Source organism: Pseudoliparis swirei, chromosome 6 (assembly GCF_029220125.1).
Source record: "Pseudoliparis swirei isolate HS2019 ecotype Mariana Trench chromosome 6, NWPU_hadal_v1, whole genome shotgun sequence".
NCBI classification, from domain to species: domain Eukaryota; kingdom Metazoa; phylum Chordata; class Actinopteri; order Perciformes; family Liparidae; genus Pseudoliparis; species Pseudoliparis swirei.
This window is the reverse complement of record NC_079393.1, coordinates 1,413,580-1,435,525: the sequence shown is the minus strand read 5'-3', so window position 1 is coordinate 1,435,525 and position 21,946 is coordinate 1,413,580. Positions and strand designations below refer to the sequence as shown.

At 46.8% G+C, this 21,946-nt stretch overlaps 2 protein-coding genes and 2 long non-coding RNA genes across 8 annotated transcripts in view; 1 reads left to right on the top strand and 3 right to left on the bottom strand.

Moving 5' to 3' along the window:
• Positions 1-122: 122 nt before the first annotated feature.
• LOC130194633 (E3 ubiquitin-protein ligase TRIM69-like) lies at positions 123-19,573 on the top strand. The gene is made up of 2 exons (XM_056415661.1): positions 123-2,716; positions 15,648-19,573. Exon 2 carries the CDS (start codon positions 15,657-15,659, stop codon positions 17,301-17,303), a length of 1,647 nt encoding a protein of 548 aa, XP_056271636.1. The 5' UTR covers positions 123-2,716; positions 15,648-15,656; the 3' UTR covers positions 17,304-19,573.
• On the bottom strand, positions 4,012-5,768 carry LOC130194643 (uncharacterized). The gene is made up of 4 exons (XR_008831922.1): positions 5,696-5,768; positions 5,248-5,510; positions 4,957-5,131; positions 4,012-4,766 (listed from the first exon to the last, which is right to left on the bottom strand). It is a non-coding gene; the product is annotated as an uncharacterized LOC130194643 (long non-coding RNA).
• Positions 5,773-8,907, bottom strand: LOC130194642 (uncharacterized). Of its 3 annotated transcripts, none has more exons than XR_008831920.1 (7): positions 7,993-8,907; positions 7,630-7,716; positions 6,930-7,070; positions 6,659-6,779; positions 6,116-6,252; positions 5,930-6,023; positions 5,773-5,795 (listed from the first exon to the last, which is right to left on the bottom strand). It is a non-coding gene; the product is annotated as an uncharacterized LOC130194642 (long non-coding RNA). The 3 variants fall into 3 exon arrangements; XR_008831921.1 differs by having other exon boundaries at positions 8,668-8,906; XR_008831919.1 differs by having other exon boundaries at positions 7,630-8,906.
• A 76-nt stretch (positions 19,574-19,649) lies between the features above and the next one.
• LOC130194636 (deformed epidermal autoregulatory factor 1 homolog) overlaps positions 19,650-21,946 on the bottom strand; it is a 10,675-nt gene continuing 8,378 nt past the window's right edge. For 2 of the 3 annotated variants that reach the window (XM_056415666.1, XM_056415668.1), the window contains exons 9-11: positions 21,654-21,752; positions 21,009-21,098; positions 19,650-20,798 (exon numbers count right to left, since the gene is read on the bottom strand). In XM_056415666.1, coding sequence (XP_056271641.1) covers positions 20,703-20,798; positions 21,009-21,098; positions 21,654-21,752 — 285 coding nt within the window. In that variant the 3' untranslated portion in view covers positions 19,650-20,702. The remainder of the gene's footprint in view (positions 20,799-21,008; positions 21,099-21,653; positions 21,753-21,946) is intronic. The other variant, XM_056415667.1, reaches the window with a different exon arrangement.

Genomic DNA, 21,946 nt, shown 5'->3' with positions numbered 1-21,946 from the left:
CAGAGTCATTTGAACACTTCTGTTGTTTACTTGTTTACTTTCTGTTGTTTACTTCCTGTTGTTTACTTGTGGCTGAGTTTCAGGACGTTTGTCTCCAGCTCCTGATTTGAAGCTGATATTTTTGTATTAATGTGCGTAAACATCACAAAGTGTTGTTGTTGTTGCTGAAGACGTCTCAGAATGAAATAAGTTCTGAACAAAAAGATGAAATGCTCAAAGTAAAAACTGAGTTTTAAGACACCAAATGATGTCTGGAGAGACGAGGCTGAGGAGGTCCTCCAGGGGGCCAAGGCTCTCCAAGGACCCTGAAGCCCCCTGGGAGCCTCGGAGCCGGGGCCACAGAGAGCCCTGAAGACGTTCTGGATGTGAGGGACACGGCTCGAGGAGGAGGAGGAGGCTGATGACCCGCGTGGTGCTTCACGCTACACTACCAAAAAAATTAATTTCCATGGCTATTTGAAGACTTTTTGAACTGAGATCCCAAGCGATGCTTTTGGTTTAAAATGTTTTTATTTAGAATCTACACGACACACATGTGGAGGAATCTACTACAAACACGATTGAAACGCACCGTATATTTATATCAGCAACTTCATTTGTCCATTCGGCTTGTAAAAGGAGAAAAGTACGTCTTTAAAACACTAATGCTCAGATATCACCAAATAAAACCCCAACAAGCACCTTAAACTAAAAGAATGAGCTATAGAGACCCTTAATATTCACATTAATTGAAGCTCCGCCCCCTTTGAACTTTTCCCTTTTTTTACATTGTGAATGAATGGTCCATTTTTAAAGTGTTGATTATCAAGAGGCAGACACTAGGAACACGTGAATGAGCTGACCCCTAACCCCTGTCCTGCTCTGCAACAGATACACCTTCAGATCTCAGGGGGTCAGAGGTCACACTGCAGACCTGAGACCTGAAGCACAGTGATCAGGTTTATTGTGAAGCACTTTAATAATCATAATCCATAATCTACGGGTAATTAAAAGAATGATTAGATTACAAATCCCATTAAATTTCTTTAATTACACCTCCGAAGTGAAATAATGAAGTTTAAAGATTCACGTGCAGCCTTTAACTTTTCAAAAACATTGGGGATGTTTTTATTTTTTGCAGCGGGCGCTCGTTGCCTCACACGCACACACACACGCCCGCGCGCACAGCCCGACGGACCGTCTCCTGCTGGAGCTCAAGGACTGAAGGACGCCGCAAAGCGTGGCCGATAAGCGGCTTTAATCGGCTAATTTGGCCCCGGTGGCCTCCGGCAGGAGCCTGACACACACGTACACGCAGCCCGCTGAGGACCGCCCGCTAAGGACCGCCTGCTGAGGACCGCCCGCTAAGGACCGCCCTCTGAGGACCGCCCGCTGAGGACTAGCCTCTGAGGCCCACCCGCTAAGGACCGCCCGCTGAGGACTGGCCTCTGAGGCCCACCCGCTAAGGACCGCCCTCTGAGGACCGCCCGCTGAGGACCGCCCGCTAAGGACCGCCCTCTGAGGACCGCCCGCTAAGGACCGCCCTCTGAGGACCGCCCGCTGAGGACCGCCCGCTAAGGACCGCCCGCTGAGGACCGCCCTCTGAGGACCACCCTCTAAGGACCGCCCTCTGAGGACCGCCCGCTGAGGACAGCCCGCTGAGCACCGCCCTCTAAGGACCACCCTCTAAGGACCGCCCTCTAAGGACCGCCCGCTGAGGACCGCCCGCTGAGGACCGCTCGCTAAGGACCGCCCGCTGAGGACCGCTCGCTAAGGACCGCCCGCTGAGGACTAGCCTCTGAGGACCGCTCGCTAAGGACCGCCCGCTGAGGACCGCCCGCTGAGGACCGCCCGCTGAGGACCGCCCGCTGAGGACCGCCCGCTGAGGACCGCCCGCTGAGGACCGCCCGTCACGGCGTCCCTCCTCCGGGAGCTTTTGACTGTTTCCTACATGTGACGCAGCGACAGCTAGTCGGCGCTCCGTGTTCCTCCTGTGGAGAACAAACGGCGTCAGAGGATCAGCAGCACGCCAAGAACACGCCGCCGGGGACGGATTTTATATGTTGAAGTTCATCTTTTCAGAATAAAAGGTTTTCACAAAACAAAAAAAAGCTGGTTGTTAAGATGTGTATGTGTGTGTATGTGTGTGGTCGTAACAAAGATCAGTTCAGCTTGAGGAACGTCAGATCTTTGCCTCCAGACCTACGAACATATGATCATTTTATAGAATCTGATGGTCATCTGGATTAACTGAGCAACACTCTAAAGGAGTTAAAAGTGAAAGAAACAATCTGATAATATAATAAAATACACCAACAAGGAAGATGTTACTATTAATACTTTTGTTCATTTGTCTGATAATACTTGAAGTGAGTAGTGAGTATCAGTGGTTCAGTGTGGTACTAGTACTTTTACTAGTAGTGAGTATCAGTGTTCACAGTGTGGTAGTACTAGTACTTTTACTAGTAGTGAGTATCAGTGGTTCAGTGTGGTACTAGTACTTTCCCTTCAGTTCAGGTTGTGATTCCTTCCTCCACCGCTCCCTCTTGGCGACGGGCCACTGAGAGGAGGATCAACTCTGAGATAAGAGTCTAAAGGTCACTTCCTGAAGTTTAAGTAAAGTGAGTCAGAAACAGCGAGACATGTCTCTCTGTTTCTCTCTAAAGAAACATTCAACTGAATACAGTAGCTGCTTCTCAACAACAACAACAACAACAGAATCTTTGACAAAACACGGGTGAGTCCAATGTTCTACAAAGACTAAATACACTCACTTTATATTTGGTCCATGTTGAGTTCAAATCTGTTTGTTTTCTATCTAGTTTTATCATATAAAGAATATTAAGCCATATAGATGTCATAATTAATGTTCAAAATAATTTCATAACAGACTGAACAGCGGTTTAGCAGTGTTATTATATCATTTAATGTGTGATGTGACACTATATGAGGTGTCGTGTCACGGGCTGTCCCTAGTGCCAGCTAGGGTGGGGCAGTGCAAGGGAGATAACGGTGCAAAGGTGAATGATCCGTCACCAGGGTGAAGCTCCTTCCAAGCAGGTCATATTTGAGGGTTTCCAGGGCCCATTTTAAGGCTAGGCACTCTTTTTCCACAGTGGCATATTTCTTCTCTCTGAGAAACAACTTCTGACTCAAATAAAGAATGGGGTTGTGGCAGCTGTGTCTGATTTGGCCTCGGCTGCTGGTGATTGGCAATCACTCAGCAGCCGAGGCCACCCTTATAAAAGCTCCCACTTGAGAGTGGAGAGGGAGAGGTGAGCAGAGGCGCGTGTTTTGCGGTCTGCTCGGTGTCATTGTGTGTGCAAATAAATATGTCCGTGAACAAAACCTCTTGCTGCCTGGCGGATCCTTGGTGCTGGTGGGGGAAACCCACGGGTAGCGGCAGTAGACCTGCTACAGGGGTGTTCCTCACCTTCTTTGATCTGGGCTAGCACAGCCCCCACACAGTAAATTCTGCAGTGTTAAAATAACACTTAAAGAGTTACATTTAACACTATTCCCGAGTGTATATGGTCCCAATCAGAATTAGAGTTAAATTGACTCTTGCCCAAGTGTTGAAATTTTAGAGTTAAATTGACTCTAAATAGAGTAAAAATTTAACACTACCTAACACTGTACAGTGTTAATCAAATTTAACACTACAGGTAAATAACTCTGGTGAGTGTTAATATAATTCTCATTAGTGTTGATAATTTAACTCTTCTGTGATAACAAATCAACTCCAATAGAGTTAAATTCCCATCTTCATTAACACTGTATTGAGTTGTAAAAAGTTAACACTAGAAGGTCAAATAACTCTGGTAAGTGTTGATGTTACACACTACTGTGTTGATAATTTACTCTATTACAGTGAAAACACAACACTGACTGTGTACAATTCTAACATCCATTGACACTGGCATTTTCTAAATGAAGGTACTCTGGAGTAAAATTACATCAAATTCATTTTCAAGTTAGTTTTTTTTAAACATACCAAATTAACAATTAAAAAAAATAGTTACCACAACATAATGCATTTCACATTTCTTTATTGTGCAGGGCAACAATACAAAACATTGACCTTCGATCTGCATAAAATGGCAATAAGGGACAATGTACAAGGTGGAGTCTGCCATGCCGTACTGCATTTGAAGATCAAATGGTTTATTATAAAACAGGTCATTTATGTGCAATACCTTGACAAGCCTGTAAGGATGCAGCCTAACCTTAAAGGCATGGTAATGCTGATCGAAACAGATGGTTTCCAGCAAGTTTACACAGAGCAATACACAGTCATCTTTAACAACAATAGTCCTTATCTTACTAAACACAGTACAGATAATGAAGTTGGGGCGGTACTCTGTACCATAATGTTTTATCCACTTCGCAGAAAACACACTGGTAGATGATACAGCTCCAAGTTTGAAAGCAATCTCTGAACCCTCTTTTAGCTCATGAAGTGTCACCATCTTTCCTGGACCTAAAGTTAATCTTCCCTTGCTGAAAGACTCCCAATACATCCCCTTACAACTTTGATGCTTTTTGGCTAATGTCAGTGTAATGTTTTTAAAGCTTATCAGTATTGGGAACTATAGTAAGAAATGTAAATGATCAGTGGTGGGATTTTAAAATTAGTCATAAATTAGAAAAATGTATAACCTTCTTGAATCCCACAAGATGCTTCTCTGCTTGGGATGCAGACACCTTTCCTGGTTTCTCCCGACCCCGAGCAGAAGGTGGAATCAGGTGCAGCAACAGTAGAAGCGAAGACAGGTCCCCGTCCCAACCTGTAACAGTTTTGTTGTTAACACACATCAGTATATCTGCAATGTCAAAAAAAATAGCCGTTAGTGCTTTTGAGGTTTCCTCAGTATACACCATGTTCTCTTATATTAATATCTCAAATCAGCTTTACATATGTTAATAATCAATAGTTGATATATTTCAAGTCTGAATGCAAAACAACAAACGGCTTACCAAAGTCCACATCCACTTCAGTGCCATCCTCAGAAGGATCAGCTGCCAGAAGGTGTTCATCAAGCTCCCTGATGGAGCATTGTTTGATGATCTTTTTCTTAAATGTGGTTGGCCACTTCTCCAGAAGCTTGTCTGATGTATCCTCTCCAAACATCAGAACGAAATCCTGTTCAACCTAGTGTAGGGATGTTGGGGGACAGTGTCAGGATTTCATAATCTGCCAAACATAATTGTTAGTTGTTGTTAGTGTCAATGCCCATTTCCTGTTCATCTAAAATGTCAGATATTTACCAAGCCTTTGCCATCTTTAAAACGCGGAAAGTCAGACAGGATGTCCCTTGACTGCTGGGGGTCAAGGATCATGTTGCGGCGATAGACAAATGTCAGTTTCATCTTTTTCTTGAGTGTGTCCTCATCAGCAGAATGTTTCATCAATGAGATGGCTTCTTTACATTCATCGTCGCTCGGGACAGTCTCAAGAAGAAACTCGGACTCTCGTCTGACAGTTGGTCCTCCAGACATGTCATCTGGTCCTTTGGCTGATTAAACACCATCTAAAAAATATTGTGTGATAAATACAGATCACAACCATGTGCATATTGAAAACAATTTAGGTAACTTAGATTTGACATACATTTTAAGAAAAATCTATCATTTATTATTGACTGGAAAAAAATATGCAATAAAAGGCAATCACTGATTCTACATGGAGGAATCTCCAGTATTAGTACAGAATTACCTCCAAATGCTGATCGTCTGTCTTTAGCAGTGCACCTCTGAATAGTTTTAATCCTCCAGGCGAGGTACCCAGTGTCCCTCTGACCATCATAATAATGCTCCTGGGAGGATAAAAGGAAAACAAAACAGACATTTCATTAGTAACATTTAAAATGTAACATCATGCTCTGGAAGAATTATACACGTTTCAATACAGCATCTCACACAACCACAATCATCACTGTGTTTTACTCACATAGCCATTCTTGGAATAAGGGTCACTGAGGTAGGGGAATAAAGCCACGATACCTTTAGCATACATTTCCTTCAACTCTCTGGGTGGTGATGTACTGCAAGATTAAATAAGACATTCTTTTTTTTAGGTCATATTTCCAGAATTTAATGACAGATTGAGAACAACTAAGAACAATTAGTAAATTACCCATTTTTCTCTGTTATGCCAGCTGCTAGAATGTTCACCATTTTACTTCTGCTTTCATCCATCAAGGACTTGGTTCGGTTGTATTAATTTATTATCAGTTCCCCACCAGATTTCTTGGTAAGAATGGATTCCATCAACTTAAACACACAGAAAAACTGTTAGGAGTATATCCATTATAATTCATAGTTGACTTGAAGTCACAAGGAGAACCAAATCCACAAAAAGAAAAATTAGGGACTTCTGTACATTCCATTCTGTACATTAGTAAGCATTCATTATTTAAAATTAGTTTTTTGATAATGCTATTTTGTTATACTTTGAGATGCCATCTTATGTACAAGAGACCCTAAATGATATGATTAGAAGGCTCTTGTGGATTTGAGTTTCCAGATGCTTTGAAGCCACAATTCCACAGCTTTAAATGCTGGAAAGAAATAAACAACTTCAACAATGTAATGTAAAATCTCAATTCTGCAATATTAATCAGGAACAGATTTCAATGTGTCACAACAAAATTATTGGTGTTTGTGCGTCAACTCTCACCTGCTTAGCCTCTGTAGTCTTCCAGAAGGACTTTCAGAAAGAATCATTGTATCCTGCGAGTCTGATGAATCCAGGGCTGATGGTTGGGACTGCTCCCAGGATGTTGCACCGGAGACAGATTCTAGCCATGATTGAAGAAGAAAGAGGGAGATTAAAAACATTAAATGCACACTACCCACAAATGTTTCCCTTTATCCATTGAACAACTTAGCTTCACGTGACAAAAGACTCAGTTACCCATTCAATAATATGCATTACAAATGGAACAAACCTGTGTCGTATTTGATGGTTAGCGCCCCAGTTGATGGATCCTTCACTACGTCCTCAAACACATCGTCATCCAACTCAGTTCCCGTACCGTCAACAACTTTCACCCCTTCGGTTATGGCTGGGACACCAAACTTTGCAAATGCTAGAATCATAAAGGTCATTCGATATGGAACATTAGTTTATTACTTACCAATACTTGTTGAATTTGTATTATTACCTTTAAAATAAAGGCTTTAATAAAAAAACAAGTGAAATAAAATGCTTGGAGATGAAATTGATCCCCAACCAATTTGATACATTTATTAGCCTTTTTTTTTAAATCCCAAAAGGTTACTTTTCTTAATTTTAGCATTCATATCACAGTACACTGAATACATTTAGGTTGGGAGTAAAATAACTTTTGAGGATGTACTTTTAGGCTTTAGGAAACACTGATCCCCCACTTAAAAATATAACTATTACATCTAGAAAATAATCAATAATTTTACCACCAATAGTGTCTTACATTGTGCATCAATAGTTATGGGGTTAGGGAAGAAGAAACATAGACAACGTGAATTAATATACACAAACACACATAATACAATTTTAAAAACAGAGGACTTTAAATGTAGCATAACCTTCTGGATATTCCAGTATATCAATTTTAAATAGCAACATTATATTACTATTACAACTTAAGTCTTTGTGATACGTCTTACCTGCAGCCAAAAACTCCCTCAGAGTTGGTTCCGTTATTCGGCCAAATGTTTGGACACCCCCGAGTTTCGCCTTCAGTAGCATGGCCCCTGTAAAGAGTAGCAGCACATTGGTCAGTTAAAAGTCTCTGTAGTTACACCCCGCGCACACCGTTAGCTTGTTGACGTTACAGCAGAAAGCAGCAGGAGCCGTTTTAGGGCTCGAACACACCAGACGCGACTCTAAAAGACGCAGCCGCACCAAAAACGCCGAGGCAAAAATACGCCGGGCAAAACAGCGCAGTGCACCTGTGGAACGGACCTGCGTGCGCAACCAACCGTTAATTTTGGGTTCAAGATATTTAAAATATGAAAGTCGCGCCGTACCATAGGGAATCAATGGTTTAGCGGGCGACGCGTTTTTGAGAGGCGCGTCTGGTGTGATCGAGCCCAGTAACACACGTCCTGCTCCTCTCGCTCTCAGCGCGGGTCTCTGGCGGAGGACGTCAGCACACTGCTGTGCGCCGTTAGCTTCAATGCTTCCCTCGTGCTTTAGCTTGAGTCATGTTGTTCTGAACGAGTCAAATGGAGGCGTGGCTGCGAGTTTCAGCAGACCTGAGATCAGCTAACTTAAATCAACAGATGACTGCATAAAATAGATAAATATATTAATAATATAAATGTAACCGATTCAAATGTCCTCTTAAAGTCGACCGTGCGGCTGCAAGAATACAATATCAGTAGCTAGCTAACTTAAGTACTTGAGTAGCTAGTAGTTTCATAAAGACTACAAAATAATCACCCCTCCACACTGTATTAACAGCTCGTCGTGCTGTTGAGTTTGAGTTAACTAACATGAGCTTGTTAGTCTTAATTTGTTGAACGTTGACCACACATATAAGCTAGTTCCCAACTCGGTCATGTTAATCCATTGTAATTTGTCATTTTAAAATGCAAAGACAGCTGGAATAAGGCGAGCCAACATTATTAAGGTATTCTAAATGTTTGCCCCTGTTGAAATGCCAAAATACTGTCTTTAATAGGTGACTAAAAGACACTTACCGCAGTCGGTCGACGTTAGGAAAAGCGCGCTGAGAAAAATCCGTTAGAGCCGTTAGAAATGAGGCGAGGAGAGAGGCGTGGCTTCTCAGAGTACTTTTGACACCACTGTTTTAACTCCGTAAATTAACACCAACACCAGGGGGCATCTTACTCAAGCTGGTGTTGAAATAACTCTGAAAGAGTCAATGGACTTTGACACTGCATATTTAACACTGTGGATTTTACTGTGCAGACCCACATCCGAGGCATGTGCCTGGGTCACAAGCTCCTTGCTGAAGTCAGGGCAGTAAGGACCGGTTTTGAACACTGGGCCCTCTTCAGGTTGCCAAATGCTTCTTCTGCATCCGGGGAACATGTCACCCTCCGGGAGTGTTTCTTGATCGTCAGTTCTGTGAGAGGGGCCGCTATCGTAGAAAGGTCAGGGATTGACCGTCGGTAATAATTAGCAAGGCCTAAAAAGAATCTCACCTGCTTCTTGGTCAATGGTTTTGTCCAGTCTTTTATGGCACAGTTTTGCCTCCTGGGGTTTGACAAGGCCCCGCCCGATAGTGTACCCCAAGTAGTTTGTCTCTCCGAAGGCCAGCTTACATTTCTTGGGGTTCGCCGTCAAGCCTGCCTTTCGGAGGGACTCCAGCACCTTCTGCACCCTCGGTAGGTGACTTTCCCAGTCTGGGCTCTGAATCACAACGTCATCCAAATAGGCAGAAGCATACTCTTGATGGGGCTTGAGTACTTGATTCATCAAGTGCTGGAACGTGGCGGGAGCTACAAACAGCTCGAAGGGCATCATCCCATACTGGCAAAAGCATCCAGGGCTGGCAAAGGCCGTCTTCTCCTTTGATCCTGCCGATAAGGGGACCTGCCAATAACCCTTTGTGAGATTCAGTGTGGTTAGGAATCATGCATAGCCCAGGCTTTCAATCAGCTCGTCAACACGAGGCATGGGATAGGCATCAAATTCAGACACTTCGTTCACTTTTCGGAAATCATTACAAAATCGCACTGATTTGCCCGTCTTGTTGGCCTAGACGACAGGGCTTGACCAGGCACTCTTGGACTCCTAAATCACATTCAACTTCAACATGTTCCTTACCTCCTCGTCAATCAGCTTCTTGCGGCACTCTGGCACCCGATAAGGCTTTTGGTTCACCGTTTTTCCCTAAGAATTTCGTTGGGTATACCTACACGACTGCTGAAGAGGTACAGTTATTTTGCTATTTGTTGAGCATTTGCCTTTCTTAAGGAGACGGCATCCGGATACCGGGTGGCGAAGTCTACTATGACCGAGATGTACTGGTGTCCTCGGGCACTCTTGGACAGTGGTCCCACAATATCCATGCCTACCCTTTCAAAGGGTGTTTCTATGATCGGCAGTGGGATAAGGGAGTTACAATAAATGGGTTTTGGCACGTTGATCTGACAGACTGTGGCAGTAGTTCTCTACCTCTTTGTGGACTCCTGGCCAAAAGAACCTCTGCAACACCCTCTCTTTAGTCTTTTCTACCCCCAAGTGAGCTCCCATCAAGCGTGTGTGGGCTAACTGCAGAACTGTGGGGCGGTGAGGTTGGGGCACAAGTAGTTGCTCAACGATTTGTTCCTTATTACTTGTTACGTGATACAAGTGGCCATTTTTCACTCCAAAATGAGGGTAGGAAGGAGTCTCCCAGGCCCCAATGTCCCTTCTAGGACATTGACATTTCCTCGGTCATTTCTCAGGCTGAGGTCCTGTAATTGAGTTGTTCCATACTGACCTTTAAGGGGTGACCTTACCCGAGGACCAGCAGCATCCACCTCAATTGGCCCTGGTTGTGGTTGGGAGTCGTCTGATGCTTTGGCCAAGGCTTGGACGGAAACTGGTGGGCAAGAACAGGGTATGGCGACATTAACCCAGGGTTTAATTATTTCCCTATTTTTTGCCGTACGTTTCCGGGGCTCCCGACTGAGCTTCTTCAGGGCTTCCCTCCACAGCATCCGGAAGGTCGGGCAATGGCGCCCAATCAGGAGAGGGAGGGGAAGATTCCTTATTACCTACCGACCTCGACTTTAAACGTGTCCTTAGTTGTGGTCAGTTTCACCACAGTGGTTGAGTACTCGGGGATGTCTCCGTAGACACACACCACACACCACTGGGAAGGGGTTGCCTAGAGCAGAGGAATATGCTTCCAAGACGCCCTCCTGGATCAGGGTCCTGGAACTTCCCAAATCGAGCAAGGCTTCTACATCCCGTTGGTTCACAGTTACATGGGTCGCTGGTCTCCACTTCCCCCCAGGAGGGCAGCAAAGGAGACATGGGGACCGCTGGTGGACTCTACTGTGAGGATGGGCTCATCTAGCCTTTGACACTGCCATGAGATGTGACCTAATACGCCACAGAGATAACACTGGCGGGCCTCTGGGGTCAAACGCTTGTTGCTGCACAGGTTGTCTAACCCCTCTATTGGGTGAGCTGGAGTGGGGGCTGGCTGGCGTAGGACCTCTTTGGCGACTCACCCTTGGCTGGGCAGGGACAGAAACCCCAGTTCTTTACAGGGTATTTACTTTCTGGTGGCTTATTACTCGTTTTGCCTCGTAAGGCAGAGCCCTTAAATACCAGTCCTAACCAGGGTCTCTATGGTTCAAGATTCAAGATTCAAGATTCAAGATGTTTTTATTTGTCACATACACACACAGGGTGTGCAGTGAAATGAAAGTGGCAATGCTCAGCAGGAATGTGCAAGGGCAACAAGTACACACTATTTACAATAAAAAACAACACAATATTTACAGTAAGTGTGCGTGTGTGTGTGTGTGTGTGTGCCTAAGAGGGGCAGTTGTGTGGGTCTATGTGGGGGTCCTGGTGAGGTCGGAGTTCACAGTCCTGATGGCCTGAGGAAAGAAACTCCGTCTCAGTCTCTCTGTTCTTGCAGCGTGACTACGGAGGCGCCTGCCTGACCGCAGCAGCTGAAACAGTCTGTTGTTGGGGTGGTGAGGATCCTTCATGATCCTGCCGGCTCTGGTTCTGCACCTCCTGGTGTACAAGTCCTGCAGGGTGGGAGTGTAGTTCGCATGGGGCGTTCAGCCGAACGCACTACTCTCTGAAGACCTTCCTGTCCCGGCGGAGCAGTTGCCAAACCAGGCTGTGATGCTTCCTGTCAGGACGCTCTCTACAGCTCCAGAGTAGAAGGACTGAAGGATCCTCTGGGAAACTTTAAATTTCCTCAGCTGCCTGAGGTGGTAGAGGCGCTGCCTTGCCTTTCTCACCAGAGTGTCTGTGTTCGTTGACCATGTCAGATCCTCGGTGATGTGGACTCCCAGGTATTTATACCCGCTCACCCTCTCCACAGTAGTCCCGTTAATCCCCAGTGGTGAGTACGTCCTCTGTTGTTGTACCCTCCTAAAGTCCACAATCAGCTCCTTAGTTTTGGTGACATTCATGATGAGGCTGTTGTCCTGGCACCAGAGTGACAGATCAGCAACTTCCTCCAGGTAGGCCTTCTCGTCGTTGTCGGAGATCAGGCCCACCACCACTGTGTCATCCGCAAACTTGATGATGGTGTTGGAGCTGAACCTGGCCACACAGTCATGTGTGTACAGGGAGTACAGTAGGGGGCTGAGGATGCAACCCTGGGGGGATCCTGTGTTCAGGGTGAGGGGTTTGGAGGTGTGTCTGCCCACCCTGACCACCTGTGGCCTGGCGGTCAGGAAGTCCAGGATCCAAGCACACAGGGGTGTTCAGTCCCAGCTCAATCAGCTTGCCGGCCAGTCTGGAGGGGACTATGGTGTTGAAAGCTGAACTATAATCAATGAACAGCAGTCTCACATAGCCCCCCTCTGGCTGTCCAGATGAGAGAGTGTGGTGTGCAGTACCTGGGAGACAGCATCATCCGTGGATCTGTTTGGGCGATAAGCAAACTGCAGCGGGTCCATGGAGGAAGGGAGGAAGGCGCAGATGTAGTCCTTTATCAGCCTCTCAAAGCATTTCATGACCACCGAGGTGAGGGCCACGGTCGGTAGTCATTCATACATGCTGGAGAAGCATTCTTGGGCACAGGGACAATAGTGGATCTCTTGAAGCAGGCGGGGACCACGGACTCAGCCAGGAGAGGTTGAATATTGTGGTGAACACTGGAGCTAGCTGGTTAGCACAGGTCTTCAGTACTCGCCCAGATATGCCATCTGGACCTGCAGCTTTCCTGGTGTTCACCCTCAACAGAGCCCTCCTCACACTGTGCTCGGTCACAGAGAGTGTGTGTTCATCCCCAGCGGTAGAACTCACCTCGGCTACGCTAACGGTGTTGTTGTTAGCGGCGAGCTAGCGCTGTTGTTGCTAGCCTCAAACCGTGCATAAAATGAGTTCAGGTCGTCCGCTAGGGATGCGTCGGCACTCACCATTGCGGGGTCTGCTCTGGTAGTTTGTGATAGTCCGTAGCCCCTGCCATAGGCGCCTGGTGTCGCTGCTCCATCTGTGATTCCACTCTGTCTCGGTACCTCCTCTTGGCCTCCTTCACCGCCCTCCTCAGTCCATAGACCGTTGCCTTGTACTCGTCCATGTTGCGGATACAAGACCGGAGTTATAGGCAGCAATGCAGGCGTTCACAGCTTCACGGATGGATCTATCAACCCACGGCTTTTGGTTAGGAAAGACCCTAACTTTTACCGTGGGGACGATGGTGTCCGCTAAGCGTTGCTATGAGGCTCATTGCTACTTCCATAAACTCGCTGGCGTCACTGGAACTGGATTGGATCATGTCCCAGTCGACGACACGCAGAGCGTCCTGTAGCTCAGCCTCTGATTGGTCAGACCACCGCTTCGTTCCTCGTCACTACCGCTTCCAGCGATCTTTTGCGGTACTCCGGAAGCAGAAAAATGGCGGCATGGTCTGATTTGCGAGCGGAGGAGAGAGACAGCCTTGTAGCCTCTCTTGAATGGCGTATAGCAGTGGTCCAACGTTCTTTCCCTCTGGTAGCACACGTAATGTGCTGGTGAAAGTTCGGCATGACTTTTTAGGTTTGCCTATTAAAGTCCCCAGCCACCACCACAGCGCGTCGGGATACTTGTTCTGATGCCGACATAACACATCATGTAGGTCCGATGGTGCTACGTCGGTGTCCGCTTGTGGTGGTATGTAGCGGCTGTGGTGATGACCGAGCTGAACTCCGGGGAAGGTAGAATGGACGGCATGAGATCGTCAGATGTTCCAGGTTCGGCGAGCAGGAGCGAGAAAGAGTCTTAATGTCCTTGGGGTCGCACCACTTGTTGTTAGTCATGAAGCAAACCCCTCCACCCTTAGATTTACCAGACTCTTCCGTTCTGTCTGCACGGAAAACAGAGAAGGACTCGGTTGGGCATATGACTCGATCCGGCACCAGCGGGGTCAGCCATGTTTCCGTCAGACAAAAGATGTTACAGTCCCTCATGTCCCGTTGGAATCTGATCCTTGCCCTAACATCATCCATCTTATTTTCCAGAGACTGGACGTTAGCAAGAAGGATGCTGGGCAGAGGTGGACGGTGGGCTTGAACTCTCAGTCTGTTCCGAATTCCGCTCCGTTTCCCTCGATGTTTTCGTCGTCCCCCCGTAGTAGCGGCTCCACTGTTGATGTTGTGGTTCGCTCGTACGATCTCTGCCGGCCACGCTGGATCGATGGAAAAAGTGGACAAAAACCCTTGTTTTGCGCAAAAGTTTATGTCCAAAAGTGTGCTGCGGTCGTATGTTGTTAGTGCCGATGTGTTTGTGGCAAAGAAAATATTAAAAATAAACACTGGTGTCTGCAGGGCTGCGTTTGTCTGGTTCGAGACACTCTTCCATCACTCTTATCAATTCATGCATTTGGAACTGGGGCGTATCTCCACTTTGGAAGTACCAGGTATGGAGACGTTGGGCCATGATAAATTTAGTAAGGCCTTGGCGACTGAGAATCTCTTTTAACTAGTCATAGTCTTGGGCAATATTGGCCTCTACATCTTGAAATGCTTTAAGTGCCTCACCGGAGAGGAAAGGAGCCAGGAGTCCCACCCACTGTGTCCTTGGCCACTCTTCTAAAACTGCAGTAGCTTCAAAGGCATGAAGGTAAGCTTCCACATCCTCAGTCACTCCTAATTTAGGGATGAAGTCCGCTACCTTGGGTTTCACCCTTGGTACCTTTTGGAGCTCCTGCTCTTTGAGTTATTTAGCCCTTATTTGCTGTTGCAATAAGGCTGCATTGATTTATTGATTGGCCCTCTGGCTCTCCACCAGCATCTGCACCAGTGGCTCTATTTAGTAACCGTGGCCAGGTGTTTCAAGTTCTTTAAAAAACGGTATCAAGTCATCAATATTTTCACTCCCAATAATCTGAATTTAGGCCCCAGTGCCTGCATTCTCCACCATCTGTTGTGTCACGGGCTGTCCCTAGTGCGGGCTATGGTGGTGCAGTTCAAGGGAGAAAAGCGTCACGATACGTTGCCCACGGTAACGATGGTATCACGATACAGCGATTCTGCAATATTGGATCCATTTACTCTGGAGCATGGTAGGTGTTGGGCATGATTAACCATGGTGATAAGAAGAAGTGATCCTCCATCGTAGGACTGAAAAACGAGAACATATTCTAAAGGTACCTCGCTACCCTCATATCCTGCTTCATATTAGAGGCCCCAGTTGGACCACGTACCCTTAGGCTCGTACCTAGACTCTCCTCGATCCACAAGGTTCTGGCGTTCGAACCACCACTTGACATTTGTGCTGAAGATGCTAGCGTAGCCAGGTAGCATTTCTTCAGCCTGAATGTGCATAGTATATAGAAATATCAATATTTGGCACCACTGTATTGGAAACACATTGCAAGAGGAAGAATTACAATATATTCCAGTGTCGTATCTTGTACCACCACTCTCGATGAACTGCATATCTGAGTTCTGATTCACTCTCAGCAAATTCAGGATGACTCTTATTATACATTTAATAAACAAATAATACAAAGTTATGTAATAAGTTTTATTTCCCCTCTTGTTGTCCTCAGACTGTAGACATGTCTGCTGCCAGCTGTCAGCTGACTGAGGGTCAGTTCCTGTGCTCCATCTGTCTGGATGTGTTCACTCATCCAGTCACCACACCATGTGGACACAACTTCTGTAAAGCCTGCATCACTCAACACTGGAACGTCAATGTCCCCTATCAGTGTCCTAACTGTAAGAAGCGTTTCTCCAGGAGACCTGAGCTGCAGGTCAACACCTTCATCTCTGAGATGGCTGCTCAGTTCAGACAGGCAGCTCAACAGGAAGCCAGCAGCAGCAGCTCAGAGCAACAAGCTGCCAAACCAGGAGAAGTTCCCTGTGACGTCTGCACTGGAACCAAACGGAAGGCCCTGAAATCCTGCCTGGTATGTCTGGAGTCCTACTGTGAGACTCACCTGGAGCCTCACCTGACAAGACCAGGTCTGAAGAGACATCAGCTGATGGAACCTGTGGAGAACCTGGAAGGCAGGATGTGTCTGAAGCATCAAGATAAACCTCTGGAGCTGTTCTGTCAGACCGACCAGACGTGTGTCTGCACGCTCTGCGGTGATCTAGACCACAAGAACCACCATGTTGTTCCTCTTGTAGAAGGATATGAAGGAAAGAAAGCCGAGATGAAGAAGACTGAGGCTGAAACCAAGGAGATGATCCAGAAGAGACGCCTGAAGATTCAGGAGCTCAAACACTCGGTGCAGCTCAGTGCGGAACAAGCAGACAGAGAGATAGCAGGTGGTGTTCAGGTCTTGACCGCTCTGAAGGAGTTTGTTGAGAGAAGCCAGGCCGAGCTCATCCTCAGGATCAAAGAGAAGCACAGAAACACAGAGAAACAGGCTGAAGGCTTCATCCAAGAGCTGGAACAGGAACTCTGTGAGCTGGAGAAGAGAAGCACTGAGGTGGAGCAGCTCTCACGCTCTGAAGACCACCTCCACCTCCCCCAGAGCCTCAGGACCCTGAAGGCTGCTCCACCCACCAAGAACTGGACCGGAGTCAGAGTCCGTCCACCTTCCTATGAGGGGACAGTGATGAGAGCTGTGAAGCAGCTGGAGGAGACGCTCAGCAATCAGATGAAGAAGCTGTTTGAGGGCGAGCTGAAGAGGGTCCAGCAGTCTGCAGTGGATGTGACTCTTGATCCTGATTCAGCACATCCTGAACTCATCCTGTCTGATGATAGAAAACAAGTTGAACATGGTGATGTAAAGAAGAATCTTCTAGACAACCCAAAGAGATTTGATTATAGTCTTATCGTCTTAGCAAAGCAGAGTTTCTCTTCAGGAAGATCTTACTACGAGGTTCAGGTTGAAGGAAAGACTAAGTGGGATTTAGGAGTGGTGAGAGAGTCCATCAACAGGAAGGGAAGAATCACAGCGTCTCCTCAGGAAGGTTTCTGGACGATATGTTTGAGGAATGAGAACGAGTATTACACTCTTGCTGACCCTTCAGTCCATCTCTTTTTGAAGTCTCATCCTCAGAAGGTGGGGGTGTTGGTGGATTATGAGGAGGGTCTGGTCTCCTTCTATGACGTTGATACTGCAGCTCTTATCTACTCCTTTACTGGCTGCTGCTTCACTGAGAAACTCTTCCCATCCTTCAGTCCAAGTCGTAATGAAGGTGGTATAAACTCTGCTCCTCTGATCATCTCTCCTGTCAATCACACAGAGTAGAACTACCACTGGATTACCATGATAGTTCGAGCACACTCTCCGGTGCCCCTTTTTGAAAATGGGAACCACTACCCCGGTCTGCCAGTCCAAGGGCACTGTTCCTGACCCCCATGTGACATTGAAGAGGCGTGTCAGCCAAGACAGCCCAACAATGTCCAGCGACTTCAGCATCTCAGGGCGGATCTCATCCACCCCCGACGCCTTGCCACCAAGGAGATTTTGACAACCTTGGCGGCCTCTGCCAGGGATATTAGCACCAAGTCTACAGGCACTGTCCTGTATAGAGGGGACATGTTGGCCGGATTTAGGAGTTCCTCAAAATGCTCTTTCCACCGTCCGGTGATGTCCCTCGTCCGGGTCGGCAGATCCCCCCCTGTCAGCCTGGGCTGGGCCTTTAAGGCCAACCGAAAGTCCTTCGTCATGGCCTCCCACAAACTCCTCCCATGCCCCAGTTTTTGCATCCGCGACCAACGCAGCTGCAGCCCTTCTGGGCTGCCGGTACCTGTCAGCTGCTTCAGGACAGCAGCTAACAGGCACCAATGATCTTCCGACCCCAGTTCCTTTCGGCCACTTCCACAATAGAGGCTTTGAACACGATCCACTCGGATTCCATGTCCCCAACCTCTCTCGGGATGTGTGAGAAGTTCATCCGGAGGTGGGAGTTGAAGACCTCCCGGACAGGGTCCTCCACAAGACGTTCCCATTTTACCAGCACTACACGTTTGGGCTTGCCAGGTCTTTCTAGCCGACTCCCCCGCCATCTGATCCAACTCACCACCAGGTGGTGATCAGTTGAGAGCTCTGCTCCTCTCTTCACCCGAGTGTCCAAATCAGATGATACGATTACAAAGTCGATCATTGATCTCCGGCCTCAGGTGTTCTGGTACCCGGTCCACCTTATGTTCGAACATGGTGTTCGTTATGGACAAACCGTGGCTAGCACAGAAGTCCAATCACAGAACACCGATCGGGTTCAGATCGGGCAAGCCGATCCTCCCAATCACCCCCCGCCAGGTTTCTCTGTCATTGCCCACGTGAGCGTGGAAGTGTCCCAGTAGAGCTATGGAGTCGGCAGGCGATGCCCTTTCCAGGACCACCGACTACAAACGGACTACTGCGTTTGGTGCATATGCACAAACCAGTCAGAGCCTTACTCCCTGCAACCCTTAGGCGCAGAGAGGCGACCCTCTCGTTCTCCGGGGCAAACTCCAACACAGCAGCGCTCAGCCGGGGGCTTGTGAGTATCCCCACTCCCGCCCGGCGCCTCACCCTGGGCAACTCCAGAAAAGAAGAGAGTCCAACCTTCTCCAGGAGCTTGGTTCCAGAGCCAGTGCTGTGCGTGGAGGTGAGCCCAACTCTATCTAGCTGGTACCGCTCCACCTCCCGCACCAGCTCCGGATCTTTCCCCGCTGGTGAGGTTCCACCTTCTTAGAGCTCGTCTATGCTGTCGGGGATCGCCTCGCCCAGGCCCCCTGCCTGGCCAGCCGCCCGGTCTACATAGCACCCGACCCCGATGATTGTCCCTGCGGGTGGTGGGTCCACAGGGTGGCTGCTCCATGTTGTTTCTTCAAGCTGAGCCCAACCGGGCCCCATAGGCGAAGGCCCGGCCACCAGTCGCTCGCCGGCGAAATGTGAATGTAACATGCTCGAGCCTAACCCCGCCCCCACGCCCCTCCACAGCTGAGCCTAACCACGCCCACACTCCCCTCCGCAGCTGATTCTTACCACGCCCACACTCCCCTCCACAGCTGACCCTAACCACGCCCGCACTCCCCTCCGCAGCTGAGCCTTAACATCCCCCCCTCTCCCCTCCGCAGCTGAGCCTTAACACCCCCCCTCTCCCCTCCACAGCTGAGCCTAACCACGCCCACACTCCCCTCCGCAGCTGATTCTTACCACGCCCCCACTCACCTCTGCAGCTGACCCTAACCACACCCCCACTCATCTCTGCAGCTGACCCTAACCACACCCCCTCTCCCCATCGCAACTGAGCCTAACCACATTTTTCATTCATTTTTGTACCCAAACTGTACTCAGGTAAAATGTTGAGGTGCCTTTGCTTCACTTTAGTATTTCTATGTTCTGAAACTTTTTACTCCTCCACTACATCTCAGAGGTAAATAATGTACATTTTGGTGATGATGCATTTCAGATTATCTTAAAACTCTTCGCCCGGTCTCCTTTCAAATGGAACTTGTGTTTTTTTTAAATTTAATTAAAAACATTGAAAACAAAACAAAAAGTCTGTCTTGAAACAATACTCAAATGTGGAAGAAGTATACTCTCAGTACATTATACATTGAAAGTAGCAATGCTGAAGTGTAAAATAAATAAAATACACCGACAAGGAATATTTTTCTTTTACTAGTAGTGAGTATCAGTGGTTCAGTGTGGTACTAGTACTTTTACTAGTAGTGAGTATCAGTGGTTAACAGTGTGGTACTAGTACTTTTACTAGTAGTGGAGTATCAGTCCAAAAATGAAACACCATCTGAAACTGCATATCGATGAACTCCGGCTGTAATCCATCGGTCACGAGGCTAATGAAGGATCTTAAAGATGTCGCAGAAAAACACTTTTTTCTTTAAATTAAATGTATTTATTTGTTCAAGTTCACTGGAGGGGAAACGTGTCATAATAAATAAATAAAATAGTGTTTGATACACAAGATCCAAAGTATGTGGACGGCCAAATATATATATATATATATATTATAACAAATTTAATGAATTTAAATAAAACATAAAAGATCACATTAAGTGGACCAGCTCTTGGAAATAAAACAGAATTTGACAAACGAATGTCTCGTTAAATAAAAAAAAAGAAAGAATCTCCTTTTCTCGCCTGCAACCTGTCCGAGACATCTGATTGGCTGAAACGCACCAATCACAGGACGCCGTGCGCCATTTTACACACAAGTGGAAAACTGCAGTTTTTTTGTTTTTTTCCGTAAAAATGAATAAAACTGAAAAACTTTGGAGTTCTCGGTCAATTAATCAAAAACTGTTTTAACTTGAAGAACAAAGAAAAGCTTTTAAATCTCTTGATGATAATAAATATATAGAGATTTTAATGCTGGTAAAAAACCATAAATAGGGAAAAATATACATTATAAATCATAAAATAATAAAATAAAATAATAAAAAATGATCAAACTTTGACAAAATATTGTTTAATTGCCGCCCTCGAGCAGCTTTACGGAGCAGCGTCCGGCGGTGGAGCGTCTCCACAGGTAGTCTCCACAGGTATGAGCAGGATGCGTTCGTCCTCAGGAGAACACAGAGCTGCGTTTCCTGTCTGGAGGAAAACCTTCACAATAAAAGCCCCAGTGAGGAAATGTCCAACCTTTAAACAGGCTCGCTCATCGATGCCCTTATGAGGACTTCCTGTGCCGACCCGTCATTTCACTTTGTCCATGTCCAGGATAGGCTCCTCCTCCTGGACAGACACGCCCCCTGATGATTGACAGCAGGTGTGCTGATGCTCCTTCCAGTCCTGATGAATAAATTATAATAATTCACGATTAAATTCATGTTCCTTTTTTACTTTTGAGATGAAGCCATTTGTTCATTTATATGCATTTATAATCTCTCACTGTAACTCTCACACACTCACACACACACACACACACACAGACACACTCAATCACACACACACACACACACACTCACACACACACACACACACACACACACACGCTCCTACCTTCCTCTGGCAGAAGGCGGAGCAGTAGTTGACCTTGTGGCAGCCCGTGCACTCGCTCATCGCCACCCGGCCGCAGTTCACGCACATCTGCTGCAGGCGAACACGTCACAGAAACGCTGAGTCACAGTTATCATAACCCACCAACAGAAACATGCTGAGTCACAGTTATCATAACCCACCAACAGAAACACGCTGAGTCACATTTATCATAACCCAACAGAAACATGCTGAGTCACAGTTATCATAACCCACCAACAGAAACACGCTGAGTCACATTTATCATAACCCACCAACAGAAACATGCTGAGTCACAGTTATCATAACCCACCAACAGAAACACGCTGAGTCACATTTATCATAACCCAACAGAAACATGCTGAGTCACAGTTATCATAACCCACCAACAGAAACATGCTGAGTCACAGTTATCATAACCCACCAACAGAAACACGCTGAGTCACAGTTATCATAACCCACCAACAGAAACACACTGAGTCACAGTTATCATAACCCACCAACAGAAACACGCTGAGTCACTTTAACACATTTATAATAAAGGGGAGGGAAATTGTGTCTGTGTGTGTGTGTGCGTGTGTGCATGTGTGTGTGCGTGTGTGTGCGTGTGTGTGTGTGTGTGTGTCCTACGTTGATGATGATCTCGGTGATGTCAGAGCTCCTCTTGACCTCCAGTTCCTCCGGCTGCTGAAACGTGATCTGGTTCTGAAACGACTGAGTGAGACCACACTGAACACACACACACACAAACACACACACACACACACACACATAGACACACACACAAACACATAGACACACACACAAACACACACACACACACACACACAAACATAGACACACACACAAACATAGACACACACACACACACACACAAACATAGACACACACACAAACACACACACACACACAAACATAGACAC

What these genes read in the sequence shown, in the direction of transcription:
- LOC130194633 (XM_056415661.1), top strand. Translation starts at nt 15,657, where the DNA reads ATGTCTGCTGCCAGCTGTCAGCTGACTGAGGGTCAGTTCCTGTGCTCC.